The sequence below is a fragment of the Bubalus kerabau genome, chromosome 6 (genome assembly GCF_029407905.1).
Source record: "Bubalus kerabau isolate K-KA32 ecotype Philippines breed swamp buffalo chromosome 6, PCC_UOA_SB_1v2, whole genome shotgun sequence".
Taxonomy (NCBI): Eukaryota; Metazoa; Chordata; class Mammalia; order Artiodactyla; family Bovidae; genus Bubalus; species Bubalus kerabau.
The window spans coordinates 108722148-108735852 of NC_073629.1; the positions used below are offsets into that span (position 1 = coordinate 108722148).

Sequence of the window (13705 nt, forward strand, 5' to 3'; positions counted from 1 at the left end):
GGGTCGCGGTCCCTTTAAGTTGCCCGGCGCGGAGGTGGGGCCGAGCCTCCTGGACCGGAAGATGACTGGACGCGTCACTTCCTCCCGGAAGCGGGCCTGGGCGGATGTCTCCGGCACGTCCGTGCAGGGGGCTGAGGGCCGTGGTGGCTGCCAGCATGGGGTTGAGCGAGGGGCCGGCGGGCTCAGTCCGGAGCGGGCGCCTCCTTCGCTCACCAAGCCCGACGCCGGGGGCCCGGCTGTTGCGGCTCCCGGGGAGCGGGGCCGTGCGGGCCGCAAACCCGGAGCGCGGCGGCTGGACCGAGGCGCTGCGGGCCGCCGTGGCCGAGCTGCGCGCAGGCGCCGTGGTGGCCGTCCCCACCGATACGCTGTACGGCCTGGCCTGCTCGGCGAGCTGCTCGGAAGCACTGGGCGCCGTGTACCGTGTCAAGGGCCGCAGCGAGACCAAGCCGCTGGCCGTATGCCTGGGCCGCGTGGCCGACGTCTACAGGTGAGGCCGCCCCGACCCGGCCCCGCTAGGGGCGGCACCGCGGGAGGGGTTTCCGGTGACAGGCTTGGGAGACTGAGGCGCAGAGAGCGGGAGGGGCTTGTCCAGGCTCACCCAGGAATCCGGAACTGGAAATGTGTATGGAGCACTTAGCGCCTGCCAGGCCTTGAACGTGATCGGGGCCTCGGCGCTGCAAGAGGCAGCTGCTGCTGCTGCTGCTAAGTCGCTTCAGTCGTGTCCTACTCTGTGCGACCCCATAGACGGCAGCCCATCAGGCTCCACCGTCCCTGGGATTCTCCAGGCAAGAACCCTGGAGCGGGTTGCTATTTCCTTCTCCAATGCATGAAAGTGAAAAGTGAAAGTGAAGTCGCTCAGTCGTGTCCGACTCTTAGCGACCCCATGGACTGCAGCCTACCAGGCTCCTCCGTCCATGGGATTTTCCAGGCAAGAGTACTGGAGTGGGGTGCCATTGCCTTCTCCGGAAAGAGGCAGGCGGAGGCCCTATTGTCCTGGCGTTTTTTGTGATACTGGGGTGGGGGTACTCCTACGGCTTAAGAAAAAAGGAGGGGGGGCACGGTAGCTTAAATTAACAGAGAGAGTACTTTGTAGAAAATAAAACTCGGAGCGCGGTAGCGGTGCAGCTGTTGTAGTCTCCCAGACCAGAGACCTGTGGGATCCAAGCCTGGGCTGCTCCTCTGGAGCCCTGCTTTCTGCTCAAGCTCTTGGGGGTGAAAAGGGGAGACAGGCGGATCCCACTGTAGTCCCTCAGGTCACCTTTCTTAGATCTTCTTAGGTTCTGGAATAGGACCAGCAGTGCCTTTCATTTGGTTGGATTTGCGCCCCCTTGTTTCCCAGGTACTGCCATGTGAGAGTACCTGAGGGGCTCCTGAAGGACCTGTTGCCAGGACCAGTGACCCTGGTGATGGAACGCTCAGAGGAGCTCAACAAGGACCTGAATCCTTTCACTCCTGTGAGTCAGATTTTCTCTTGTGTCCTGCCATTGGCTTTCGCTAGGATCCATGCCAGGCCCATTCCCCACCCCTTCCAACCTTTTTATGACCCCTTTCTTCTTGCCTCATAGCTTGTAGGCATCCGGATTCCTGACCACGCCTTCATGCAGGACTTGGCCCAGATGTTTGGGGGGCCACTCGCTCTCACCAGTGCCAACCTCAGCTCCCAGTCCAGCTCTCTGAATGTTGAGGTGAGAGTAAACCCAGTCCTCCCTGCAGAAACATCAGCCAGGCCACAGTTTCCTCTGAACAGGGCCTGGCAGGGGCAGGGGCGGGGGCGGATGAAGATGGTTCACTGGAATTGCCTGGCAGGAAAGCCACCCTTTTGGGTTAATAGTAGGAAGTGTGCCCATTTGGCAGAGGTGGGAGAAATCCAGAAAAACCTCAGAAAAGTTTTAAAGTTGGAGAATCAAGGGGGAGAGTTGATTTTTTTTTTTCCAGTAGTGTCTTTTTAACAATAATAGACATCATAAGTATGTTTTTTTCTCTCCCCCCTTCCCCACCTCAGCAGAAGACTGAAAAGTTAAGTCACTTATCCCAGAGACTCCTTTTTCTGTTCTCTTAGCTCTGCTACAAGCTAGGTCATTTAACAATTCAGTCCACAGCTCTGAAGGGAAACTCCTTTCCACAGCCCAGGGATTGAGTGCCAATGGCATGCACTTGCTGAGTCCACCTGTTTTCTCTTTCCTACCCTGATCCAGAGTTCTGCTGAGATTCAGGATTAGAGTGGTAGGGCTGGAGGGACCTTTAGTGACCATCCAGTCCAGCCTTTTTATAGCCCTGGATAAAATAACTTGGATACAGTCACACAGAGTTTGCTGGAAAGTCAAGGGTAGAGCCTACAGCTTTGGATTCCCACTGAGGTCTTCAGTCATTTTACTCCTCCCTCCCAAACTGAAGCAGTGTGTGGAATTTCCTCTTGCCATAGCAAGATTGTCTTTAAGCTCTCAATAGGTGTTCCTTGGGGTGCTAACGTGGGGGAGCTCCAAACCTCATAGGATGCGGTATCCTGGGTACAAATGCAGTGTCTTTGTTACAGCTGACCCTGAGTTTCCTTCCCCTGCTTAGAGGAAGATGCCTGCTACTTTAGAGCTGTGTGGCCTCTGCATATATGCCCTGTGTGTGGTGTGACATTGCAGATGCCTCTCCCTCTTCTCAGGAATTCCAGGACCTGTGGCCTCACTTGTCCTTGATCATTGATGGGGGACCAATTGGGGACGGCCAGAGCCCGGAGTGTCGACTAGGCTCAACTGTGGTTGACTTGTCTGTGCCTGGAAAGTTTGGCATCATTCGTCCTGGTTGGTGAGTCTCTTTTTTTTTTTTCCTGTGGCACAGGGGTAGGATTTGAGCGGGGGTTGTGAAATGCAATTTACAAAAGTGCCTTGACCAGGAGAAAAGGTTGTCCCTCCTATCTTGCCCTGAGTTGGGTGGGAAGTTTGGAGAGCTGGTGGGTGGAGTGGAACTAAGTTTGCTAGTGTTTGCTGGCTTTTTCAGGATTCAAAGGGTCCATCACGGGTTTGATGAACAGAGCATATTACAAAGAGTTTAGAGGTCCCTGATCTCCAGACTCGGGTGGGCTCGGGGCTTTAAGAAGTCATACCCTAACTTGTCCTCCATTTCCTCCCCAGTGCCCTTGAAAGTACTTCAGCCATCCTCCAGGAGTATGGGCTGCTCCCCTCACAGGGCTCCTGCTTGTGACACTCTGGAGGAGGGAAGGCCCAGTGGCTGGTGCTGGACACTGTGTGTCCGACCGCTGGTAGTTGGCAAGGCCTCATTTGCAGAGGCTGCTAGGGCTACAGTGTTAGTAGTCTGACCTTTTAAGGCAGAGTTTCTTTCTGAACTGTATAGACCAGAACTCAGAAGCTGCTGGTTAAGCCTCACACCTGGTTTGGGAGTATCTGTAATTTCCTATATTAGCTAAAAGGTGAAGAGAAATTTTAAGTCCATTCCTAGTTTGGCCTGGTTCGGATAACAGGTTTCTTCTTCCTTTGATTTTTGAAAAATAACCAGTTTGCAGTCTAATGAGAGCCTCTTTTCTGGTGGGTAGTGGCATTTAAGGTCCAAATCAGCTAATGCATCAGTTGATGCTTTTTTAAGAGTCTCAAGAGACCAAAGGCACTTTGTGCTTCTGAAGTTGGAACCAGGTTAGGATAAAACCTGTGGAGCCATAGGCCAAACACTGCTTCCTCTGAACCAGGGCTGGTTCTCTGCTGTAATTGCCTGGCAGAGGCATCATTTTGGTCTAATGATGGGAAGTGAGCTCGGTTGGGGAGGGGTGTCCAAATTATTAAAGAATGTTGGAAAATCTCTTTTTTAGCCACTCTTTTCTTATTTATTCATAATACAAATTATGATTTATACCTGTAATACCTTTATTTAAATCCAGTGTCTACTCTGCAACATTCATATATATATATATATATATATAAAGTATTAAACATAATTATTGTTGGGCATTTGAACTTTGTTTTTTCTTTAATAGAAAAGAATGCTATTAAACATCTTTGTACATGTTTTATTTTTCTTCTTTTGAATTATTTCGTTGGTGTAGGATTACTGGGTCCAAGTATATGGACATTTTTATGGCTCTTGATACAGGTTAGCCTTAAAAGAACTGAATCAAGTTGCGTTACCATCAGCAGTGTGTGAGAATTATTGCCCCTTCCCCCTGGTCTGACCGTAGTGTCTTTAAAAATGTGTATGTGTGAGATGAAGCCTCATTGTCACGCCCTTGTAAATTACTCCAGGTCACCATCCAGCCCTTTTCACCTGTCCCTGCCTGCCTTGGTTTCTTTCCCCAACTGAATCACAGCAAAGTGACCAAGCCTGCCCCATCCTTTGGTGGGGTTTAGTACCTGTTACTAAACAGGTACTGGGGAATCCTTATGTGACCAGTAGGGCCCACTTCCTCCCCTCCCCCCTCACATCCCAGCTCTCAGAATTAGGCTTCAGTCTTAAGCCCATAAACTCAATACAGTGGTTTCGAATGCATGTTTTCAAGTAGATCTTAAGAATCTTGACAAGAGGGTGTCCCAGGGCCTGCTTTGAGGATCCCTGCAATTAGCATATTAGTTTGTAAATAAGCCTTGGTTTGCTAAATATTCCCTCTAAAAGTCTTGTTGAAACTACTAATTTCTTAAGCAAACTCGGCTTTTTCATTGTGTTAATGTGGTAGCCAGCCCATCGCACTTGTCAGTTCATCACAGAATCTGACTGAGTGGTCAGAGTTTGTTGACCTGAAGGGAGCAAAAGGAAAGCTGGCTGGAGAATAGGAACAACACGTCATATTTAATACAAATCACAGTAGCACTGAAAACGGCTCTAGTGAGTGGGCCTCATTCAATTCAGGCAGCTAATGGGGATGGGGGGTGTCCTCGTCCTCTCCTGGAGCTAAATACTCATCTAGGAAAGTGAGAGCTCTGGAGCACAGAGGTGTTTTCTTCGAGGAAAAGGAAGTGAACTCCCAGCAGTGGGCAAAGCTGATAAAAGGAAAAACTCATAGCTGTGCTTAGGCACTAGCTACAAGGCCACACCAAAGAAGGAATAAGGAAAGCTGGCTCCTGTAAGTTTAGGAAGATAGGAACCATTCCTGGTCAGGTTTTCCCCCAGCACCTGGCACGTGGTAAGATGCTCGCCGAGGGTGTGTTGAATAAATGTGTGAATGCTCAGGATTATATCCTGATAATCAGGTCTGGGAATCTACTGGGAAGAGCTTAAACCGAGAATTTTCCCTTTTATAAAGTCTTAAGTATGGTTTCTTAACTTGGGGAAGACAGCCAATGTGGGAGGGAGGCCTGGGGAGGACACAGGCTGGCAGAAGAGCAGGTGCATGCTGGCCCAGAGCCCTGACACCCTTCTGCGAGCAGTGACTTGGTGACTCCACAGCACCAACCAGCTGAGTTCCAAGCTAGAAGGAATTGTTTCAAGTGTTCTGACTGAGACGTGGTGCTGCCTGGGGCTAAGTGCAGTCCCCTGCCAGCCCCTGGGGTTCCCACTCTGGAACACCCCCCTAGTTTTCCCGTCCCTGCAGGACACCCACCTGCCTGAGGAACTAGCTCTGTTCCCCATGGGCCCTGACTTGACGGGCCTAGAAGCACCTAGCTACTGACTTGGGAGCAAGTGCCTATAACCTCAGCCAAGCCCCATGTGGTGCCATCTTCCAGAGAGGCTGGGATTCAGCACCTCCCGCCCTGGCTTCGAGGCACCTCACATCAGCCACTGCTCCTTTTCTTTGATGAAGTGCTCCGCCCAGCGGCGCGTCAGCTCCAGGTACAGGCTGGGCTGATGAGGCAAGTAGTCCAAATACAGCCGAGTCGGCGTCTTCTTGGGAATGGCCTTCTCAATCTGGGTGCCCTCGTGCCACTCATTGAAAGAGGTGATAGAGACAATCTCAGGCCTCACAGTCAGGGCTGCCTGCAGGGCCGTCTCGTAGTACTTGCCATTGACCCTGTTCCGCGTATTGTGGTTGTTCCAAGGCCTGATGCTGGTGTCAATGTAGCCAGGCCCCACGCTGGGAATGAACATGAGGTTGTTGGCATCGCAAAAGTTCTTCACAGCTTTCCAGTTCTGATGGGAGGAGCCGAAGGAGAAACCGTTGGAGGCGAAGTAGGTGTACATGCCGTCAAATCCAGCAGCCAGGATGTCATGGGTGTGGCCCTCCTCCACCAGCAGTGCTATGAAGACCCCATCGTAGGGGCTGTTGCGGATTGAGTGGGGCCCGTGTGGTGTCAGGAGGTGGGCCCAGGCCTCAGGGGACGTCAGGTAGGAGTCGTAGATATAAAAGAGCGGGAGGCTCTTACCCATGCTGTTCTTGTAGCGGTAAAATGCACCATGGGAGCCATACCTGAGGAGCAGGAAGAAGAAAAGGCTGAGCCAGCAGCCTAAGAGGAAAGAAGCCCACACACCCAGAGGACTGGCCATGGATGAGACCCTTCCTGATGCCCAAGCACAATTTTGGATCCAGTTGGACTCCACAGTTGGACTCATCGTGCCTCTAAGCAAGAACCCAGTTCTCTCCCTCCCCCCAGCTTTGTCATTCCTCTATTGAAGCCTCACTTCCCTGTCCCAGGACTTCCCTGGTGGCTCAGACAGTAAAGAATCTGCCCGCAATGTGGGAAACCGAGGTTTGATCCCTGGGTTGGGAAGATCCCCTGGAGAAGGGAATGGCAACCCACTCCAGTATTCTTGCCTGGAGAATTCTGTGGACAGAGGAGCCTGGTGGGCTACAGTCCATGGGGGTTGCCAAGAGTCTGAGTGATTAATACAACAAATTACAACCACTTATCCCCGCCCCAGGCCAAGCCTGCACCATCTTCCATCTGGACTATACTGACAGCCACCTAACTGGTCTCCAGGCTCCTACTTCCATCTCCCTATAATCCAGCCTCTTATTTATTCATTTTTTGGCTGTGCTTAATCCAGTCTCTTTTTAAAGTGTGAATCAGATCTCACTGCTCCTTACCGAGACCAGCAAAGCCCCACCCACTTGATGTGGCCTGCCCACCTCCATTCCTGCTATGACCCCATCTATCTCTACGTTCCAGTTATACTGGCTGCTGTCAGAGTTGTCCCATCAGATGGCCTTTGCATCTGACAGCCCTCTTCATGGTGTTTTCTGTCTGTCCCAGATCTCTGCACAGCTGACTCCTCATTTAAGTGCTGGCTCACATGTCTTAGAGAAGCTCACTTGACCACTCATTCTAAAGCCATTTCTTGAGCACAATCTTAACACATTACTCTGCTTTATTCTGTTATTACTTTTTCATAGTATGGATCACTATTTGTTTTGTTGTCTATAACTACTGTCTGCTCCACTGTACCCCAAACACACACTAGGTTGTAAACTCTGCTAGCCCTACACATTTGCTAAACAACTGGGACTTAGGACAGTGCCTGGACACTGGAAGGGACTCGATAAATATTTTTTTAATGAATGAATGATAGATGCAAGCCATTTACAAGCCACTTTTCACATATATTAGCTTATGTAACTCTCACAAAGGGCTTCCCTGGTGGCTCCATGGTAAAGAACTCGCCTGCCAATGCAAGAGATGCAGTTTCAATCCCTGGGTCAGGAAGATCCCCTGGAAAAGGAAATGGCAACCCTCCAATATTCCTGCCTGAAGAATCCCATGGACAGGAGCCTGGCAGGCTGTGATCCATGGGGTTACAAAAGAGTCAGACATGACTTAGTGACTAAACAACTCTCACAAGGCTCAAAGGTTAAGAGGCTTGCTTCTGATCACAATATGGAGACCACAGAACCAGAATTCAATCCCAGCTTGCTGTCTCCAAGCCCAGTACTGTTTCACTCTTTTTAGATGCTGGGGACACAGGCATTCTGCCCTTTTGTCTCTTGACCTACACCTCCAAACCTGTCCCTGCCCCCATTTTGATTCCCACCAAAATCCAAGCCTTGGAGCCTTACGTGTCAATAATGTACTTGATGTTGTCATGCAGAGTGATGTCATCTCGGCCCTTGTAGGGTTGGATGTGGAAGGCCACCTGCCACAGACACAAGAGACATTGGTCAGGTGAGCGTCTGTCCAGGGGCAAAACCTACAAAGCCTGTGCTCCAGCCATGGCCTGAGGAAGAGGCAGCGTTCAGGAGAGACCTGGCAGTGGTGGGCATAATGGAAATAAAAGCAATCACTGCCCTTCAGGCCCAAAAAAGAAGTGAGAAGTTTCTCCACCTCCCACAGCAGAGCCTTAGGAATCATTCCGATGGGCTATTGCAAGCTAATAGATTTCAACTTAATGTGCCAGCTCCCAGTGATCGGCACTAGCTGCCTGAAACTGCGGGAAGAAGTTTGATCTGGCTTGATCTTGCAGTTTAAGGGTCTCTCAAGAGTCTTTTCCAACACCACAGTTTGAAAGCATCAATTCTTTGGCACTTAGCCCTCTTTATGGTCTGACACTCACATCTGTACATGACTATGGGAAAAATCATAGCTTTGACCATCCAGAACTTTGTCAGCAAAGTAATGTCTCTGCTTTTTAATATTCTGTCTAGGTTGTCATGGCTTTTCTTTCAAGGAGCGAGCACCTTTTAATTTCATGGCTGCAGTCACCATCTGCAGTGATTTTGGAGCCCTAGAAAATAAAATCCATCACTGTTTTCACTTTTCCCCCTTCTATTTGTCATAAAGTGATGGGATCAGATGCCATGATCTTAGTTTTTGGATGTTGAAGTTTAAGCCAGCTTTTCACTCTTCTCTTTCACTCTCATCAGAGGCTCTTTAGTTCCTCTTCACTTTCTGCCATTAGAGTGATATCATCTGTATATACATCTGAGGTTGTTGATATTTCTCCCGGCAAACTTGATTCCAGCTTGTGACTCACCCAGTCCAGCATTTCACATGATGCCCTCTGCATGAAGTTAAATAAGCAGGGTGACAATATACAGCCTTGATGTACTCCTTTCCCAATTTTGAACCAGTCCATTGTTCCATGTATGCTTCTAACTGTTGCTTCTTGATCTGCATACAGGTTTCTCAAGGTGACAGGTAAGGTGGTCTGGTATTCCCATCTCTTTAAGAATTTTCCAGTTTGTTGTGATCCACACAGTCAAAGGCTTCCGCATAGTCAATGAAACAGAAGTAGATGTTTTTGTGGAATTCCCTTGCTTTCTCCGTGATCCAATGAATGTTGGCAATTTGACCTCTGGTTCCTCTGCCTTTTCTAAATCCAGCTTGCACATCTGGAAGTTCTCCGTTCATGTACTGCTGAAGCCTAGCTTGAAGTATTTTGAGAAGTACCTTGCTAGCATGTACTGCTGCTGCTGCTAAGTCACTTCAGTTGTGAAATGAGCATAATTGTATGGTAGTTTGAACATTTTTTTTGGTATTGCTCTTCTCTGGGATTGGAATGAAAACTGACTTTTTCCAGTCTTGTGGCCACTGCTGAGTTTTCCAAATTTGCTGGCATTTTGAGTGCAGCACTTTGACACCATTGTCTTTTAGGATCTGAAATAGCTCAGCTGGAATTCCATCACCTCCACTAGCTTTGTTCATAGTAATGTTTCCTAAGGCCCACTTGACTTTACCGTCCAGGCTGTCTGGCTCTCCGTGAGTGACCACATCATCGTGATTATCTGAGTTATTAAGACTTTTTCATAGTTTTTCTGTGTATTCTTGCCACCTTTTTTAATCTCCTCTGCTTCTGTTAGGTCCTTACCATTTCTGTCCTTTATCATGCCCATCCTTGCATGAAATGTTCCCTTGATATCTCCAGTTTTCTTGAAGAGATCTCTAGTCTTTCCCATTCTATCATTTTCCTCTATTTCTTTGCATTGTTCACTTAAGAAGGCTTTCTTATCTCTTTTTGCTATTCTCTGGAACTCTGCATTCAATTGAGTATATCTTTCCCTTTCTCCCTTGCCTTTCTCTTCTCTTCCAAGTGATATTTATTTAGTCTCCCATTTATCCTCTTATTTATTTTCCCCAAAGTGTTTTTTCCAGAATTCAAAAAATAAAGGGTGACACAGGCAGTCTTTATTAGATCCCTGCCTCCCAGCATCACACTTACTATGTATATGCATACCTGGACTAATGCCAAGAGGCGCCATCCCTGTGGTGGAGGAAGGGACATCTCCAGCATGGGCTAGAGAGCATTTGACCTCTTCTTGGAGACTCACCTGGATGTTGTACTGATGGGCGGTGTCCAGAATGGCAGGCACCAGGTCATCTGAAGGTTCCCCGTTATCATCAGCCATGCCAGGTGGGTACCAGGACAGGACAAGGACGCCTGAGACACAACACAGAGGATACTTCAGAGACACACAATGCCTCACAACAGAGATGTGCTCCCTCACAAACCATCTCCAACTGCCAAATGGTTTCTGAATGAAATCTTGATTGATGCTCCTGCCAGGTTCTTTTCTTGCAGATCAGAGCCTGAGCCTGAGCCCTGGAGCTGTCCACGCCTGTGGTGCTGAAGCTCCATGGCTGCAGGAACCCTAATGTTCCAGGCCAGGAAGGAGCCTTAGAGCCCAGCTAGCCTCTGGCCTGCATTAGCAAGTAGTTAAACAAAGGGGAATGGGTGGACAATGCCTCATCCACCTGGAAGATAGGAATCCACAGCCCTATCTCTGGAGGAGAGGAGTATCTCTGAGGGAGAAGAGCCCTGAGTAGAGGTCATCTTACCCTTCTTGTGGAAATAACATTTGTCTCAACTGTCAACCCTCTGTCTGTCCTGAGGGACAGCCTCTGTGCTATTTGTGAATACATCCCACCATTGTCTCTGGCATTCAGTTACCCCCTCCTCCACACTCATTAGCCAGTTCCAGAGAAATTGAAATGTACTGTAAAATCCAGCAGAATTCAGTGACAAAATCTGAAATGTCAGCTTCCCCACCCCAGCCTGCCTACAGATGGACTTCTATCCAAGCAGAGTATCTGATGAAAAAGCCCCCAGGCCCCTTACTGCAAATAGAACAGGGTCTGTCATACAACATGTGCAAACTTTCCTTTCGCTGCCAGAAAAAGTAAGAAGGGCTGAGGCTCTATCCTGTCCCTGGTGTGAAAGCAGAGGCCATCCCAGGTGCTACTGCTTTGATCTCCAGACTCCTTCCGGGCCAGAGTACCCAGGGCTCACTTACCCAAACCTAGAAGCCCAGCAGACATGAAGACTGCCCTCCTCTCCTCACTGTCCCTGGGACAGCCCTGGTGCAAACGCCTTCCACTGACCCTCCCAGCAGCTCCGCCCTCGGAAAGGGCCCTGGAATTGGGAAGTGGGGGCGGGGGGTTGTCAGACGGTAGAGGTGGAGGGGTCAGAATACAAGAGATGGGGGCGGTGCCTCTTGGTGAGCATGGAATTAGAGTTCTGGAAGGGAAGGGGTAAGAAGACAGGCTGAGTGAGGGGGACCAAAGGCCCGGCGATAGGAGCAGTGGAAGTTGGGGTGTGGGAACGAAGAAGGGCGAGGCTGGGGGCCCGAGCGATGGGGGAGGGGGAAGCTCACCGATGGCGGCTTCCTTCAGCTGGGTCATGTGCTCCCGTAGCACGTCGGGGTCCCGGGAGCTGTAGGGCCCCAGTTCCGGGTAGAAGCTGGAGCCCAAGTCATCAGGAGGGCTGTGGCGGCCGCGGGGGTAGCTGGCCGAGATCTTGGGGTCCCAGTGCGGCACCATGACGTGGTCCCAGTGAATGTAGTGGCCTTCGCGCCCGGGACTCCCGTACCACGAGTAGTAGAAGGCGTGCAGGTCCGAGTAGACGCGCAGACTCTGCCCCGGGGCGGGTTCGGCCTCCGCTGGGGCCGGCCCTGGGGAGCTGCCTGGGCCCGCGGTGCGGGGTGGCGGCGGCGGCGGCGCGGCAGGGGCGGCCGGGGCCCGGGCGGCCGGCGCGGGGGCCCCCTCCGGGTGTCGCTCAAAGGGCGCCAGCTCCAGGCCCGGGCCCAGCGCCGGGAGTCCGTCCGGAGCCTTGAGCGTGCGGAGGCCCATGAGGGTGCCGAAGGCGAAGAGCAGCACCAAGAATAGCGCGATGCAGGCGCGCCGCCGCCGCCGGGCCATGGCGGCCCCCGCGCTCCCCGCGTCCCGCCGGGCTACCTCCGCGCGCGCCGCGCCATGGCTGCCCGCCCGGCTCCCGCGCGTCGCGCAGCCGGCGCGCGTCCCAGGAAGACGGCGACGCCGAGAGCGGCGTGGGCGGCTCCCCGCCTCTCCCCCGCAGTGCGGGCGGGCCCAGCACACAGAGAATGCAGGCGGCGCAGACCAAGAGGTCGCGAGCCGCGGGGGGAGTGGACGGGGAACCAGACCGAGAGTGGCCGAGCTGAGAGATCCCGGGCCAAGGACCCGGGGTCTGAGTCGAGCGGACGGCTCGCGGAGGATTTGTCGCCTTTCAGCCTGGGGCAGCGATGGAGGAACCCGCTGCGGGAAAAGGGCCGCTCTCCTTCCGCAGCCCAAGAGAAGGTCTGGGCGCTGGCGCTGGAGGGCGTGGAAGCAGAGGGCAAGGTGGGGAAGAAAGCAGTGTCTGTGATTGTTCTGTCCAGTGACCTCCTTCCCCGTTGTACCTTCTTATCTGACTTCACCTTCTCTACCTATCTCAGAGATCTTCCTTTGCCCCAGATCCCGCGTCCCTCGGACTTTTTCTCAAACACCCCAGGCGGAATATGAATCCCGAGTTAAAGGAGCTTCGGGAAAACCCCAGGGAAAACACTACAGACCCTGGCGAGAGCCTGGGAGAACGAGGGAGACCGTGACTTGCGCAAGGTCACAAGGACCGGGCCTTAGTCCAAGGATCAGGACTGTCTCCTTGCCAGAACTCTTGTCCACCCTGCCTGCTCCCGACCCAGCTATCCCAAGCACTCTGCCCTTGGACAACCTCCTAGAGTTCAGTTCAGGTCAGTTCAGTCGCTCAGTCGTGTCTGACTCTTTGCGACCCCATGAATCACAGCACGCCAGGCCTCCCTGTCCATCACTAACTCCCGGAGTTCACTCAAACTCCATGTCCATCGAGTCGGTGATGCCATCCAACCATCTCATCCTCTGTCGTCCCCTTCTCCTCCTGCCCCCAATCCCTCCCAGCATCAGGGTTTTTCCCAATGAGTCAACTCTTCGCATGAGGTGGCCAAAGTATTGGAGTTTCAGCTTCAGCAGTGAGGCCTAAATGAGATGGCTACCATAAAGCCCTTTTGCAGGGCCAAACAAAATTAACACTCAACACTTGCTGGAAGTTCCTTCGGGACTCCGAGCTCCAGAGGGCAGACACTGGGTCACATTCACCGTTTAAGAACCCAAGGGCTTGAAGAACAGGGTCTGCCACTCAGTTCCCAGGGTTGCTTGTGGAGTGAATATACTTTGATGTAATATTCTGTAGACAATGATAAGTTTTCCACTCAACGTTAAGTCCGAACTCTGCATTATTCATGATTTCACTTATTCAGAGAAAGTTCTGTTTATGTCTGCCTCCTTCTCTGGTCCATGAAGACAGTAAATTTGTTTCATGAGCAGCTATATCTACAGTATCTAAAACAGAGCTTGGCATAGTAGTAGGCACTGGATTCTTGTTTCACAAGTAAGTGAATTTTAGGAAACCCAGGAAGAGGAGGAGCAAGACTGGGAAATGTGGGTAGTTTGGGAGCCTGAGAAACTGCATTCGAGAGAATTTGTGGTAGTGTTGCTGAAAAGTTAACCAGGTGATCTAAGACAGAAATGGAAAATTTTATTTGAGCAGAATTTGAGGACTAGAAGCTGGGAAGAGCCTCTCAGAAATCTCTGAGAAC

General features: G+C 51.4%; 3 protein-coding genes across 6 annotated transcripts in view; 1 reads left to right on the forward strand and 2 right to left on the reverse strand.

Annotated features, from left to right (window-relative positions):
• UTP11 (UTP11 small subunit processome component) overlaps positions 1-13705 on the reverse strand; it is a 250829-nt gene that overhangs the window by 167539 nt on the left and 69585 nt on the right. The gene's annotated exons all lie outside the window — the stretch shown is intronic.
• On the forward strand, positions 61-7100 carry YRDC (yrdC N6-threonylcarbamoyltransferase domain containing). Of its 2 annotated transcripts, none has more exons than XM_055586344.1 (5): positions 61-487; positions 1340-1454; positions 1566-1685; positions 2654-2796; positions 6311-7100. In XM_055586344.1, the coding sequence occupies exons 1-5, from the start codon at positions 105-107 to the stop codon at positions 6339-6341; spliced, it is 792 nt and encodes a 263-aa protein (XP_055442319.1). In that variant the 5' UTR covers positions 61-104; the 3' UTR covers positions 6342-7100. The 2 variants fall into 2 exon arrangements, with proteins under 2 accessions (XP_055442319.1, XP_055442318.1); XM_055586343.1 differs by lacking the exon at positions 6311-7100 and adding an exon at positions 3123-3799 and having other exon boundaries at positions 62-487.
• On the reverse strand, positions 3959-12095 carry MANEAL (mannosidase endo-alpha like). 3 transcript variants are annotated; one of them, XM_055586337.1, is made up of 4 exons: positions 11453-12095; positions 10130-10239; positions 7922-7998; positions 3959-6337 (listed from the first exon to the last, which is right to left on the reverse strand). In XM_055586337.1, exons 1-4 carry the CDS (start codon positions 11994-11996, stop codon positions 5701-5703), a joined length of 1368 nt encoding a protein of 455 aa, XP_055442312.1. In that variant the 5' UTR covers positions 11997-12095; the 3' UTR covers positions 3959-5700. The 3 variants fall into 3 exon arrangements, with proteins under 3 accessions (XP_055442312.1, XP_055442314.1, XP_055442313.1); XM_055586338.1 differs by lacking the exon at positions 3959-6337 and adding an exon at positions 7358-7577; XM_055586339.1 differs by lacking the exon at positions 7922-7998 and having other exon boundaries at positions 3962-6337; positions 11453-11592.

Excerpts from the sequence above, each read along its gene's own strand:
- MANEAL (XM_055586337.1), bottom strand. The coding sequence starts at position 11,996 with ATGGCCCGGCGGCGGCGGCGCGCCTGCATCGCGCTATTCTTGGTGCTG. Across the intron at positions 10,240-11,452 it reads GCTGAAGGAAGCCGCCATCG|GCGTCCTTGTCCTGTCCTGG; the intron begins GTGAGCTTCCCC and ends GTTGTGTCTCAG. Across the intron at positions 7,999-10,129 it reads CCCATCAGTACAACATCCAG|GTGGCCTTCCACATCCAACC; the intron begins GTGAGTCTCCAA and ends TGTCTGTGGCAG.
- YRDC (XM_055586343.1), top strand. The coding sequence starts at position 105 with ATGTCTCCGGCACGTCCGTGCAGGGGGCTGAGGGCCGTGGTGGCTGCC. Across the intron at positions 488-1,339 it reads CGCGTGGCCGACGTCTACAG|GTACTGCCATGTGAGAGTAC; the intron begins GTGAGGCCGCCC and ends CTTGTTTCCCAG. Across the intron at positions 1,686-2,653 it reads CCAGCTCTCTGAATGTTGAG|GAATTCCAGGACCTGTGGCC; the intron begins GTGAGAGTAAAC and ends CCCTCTTCTCAG.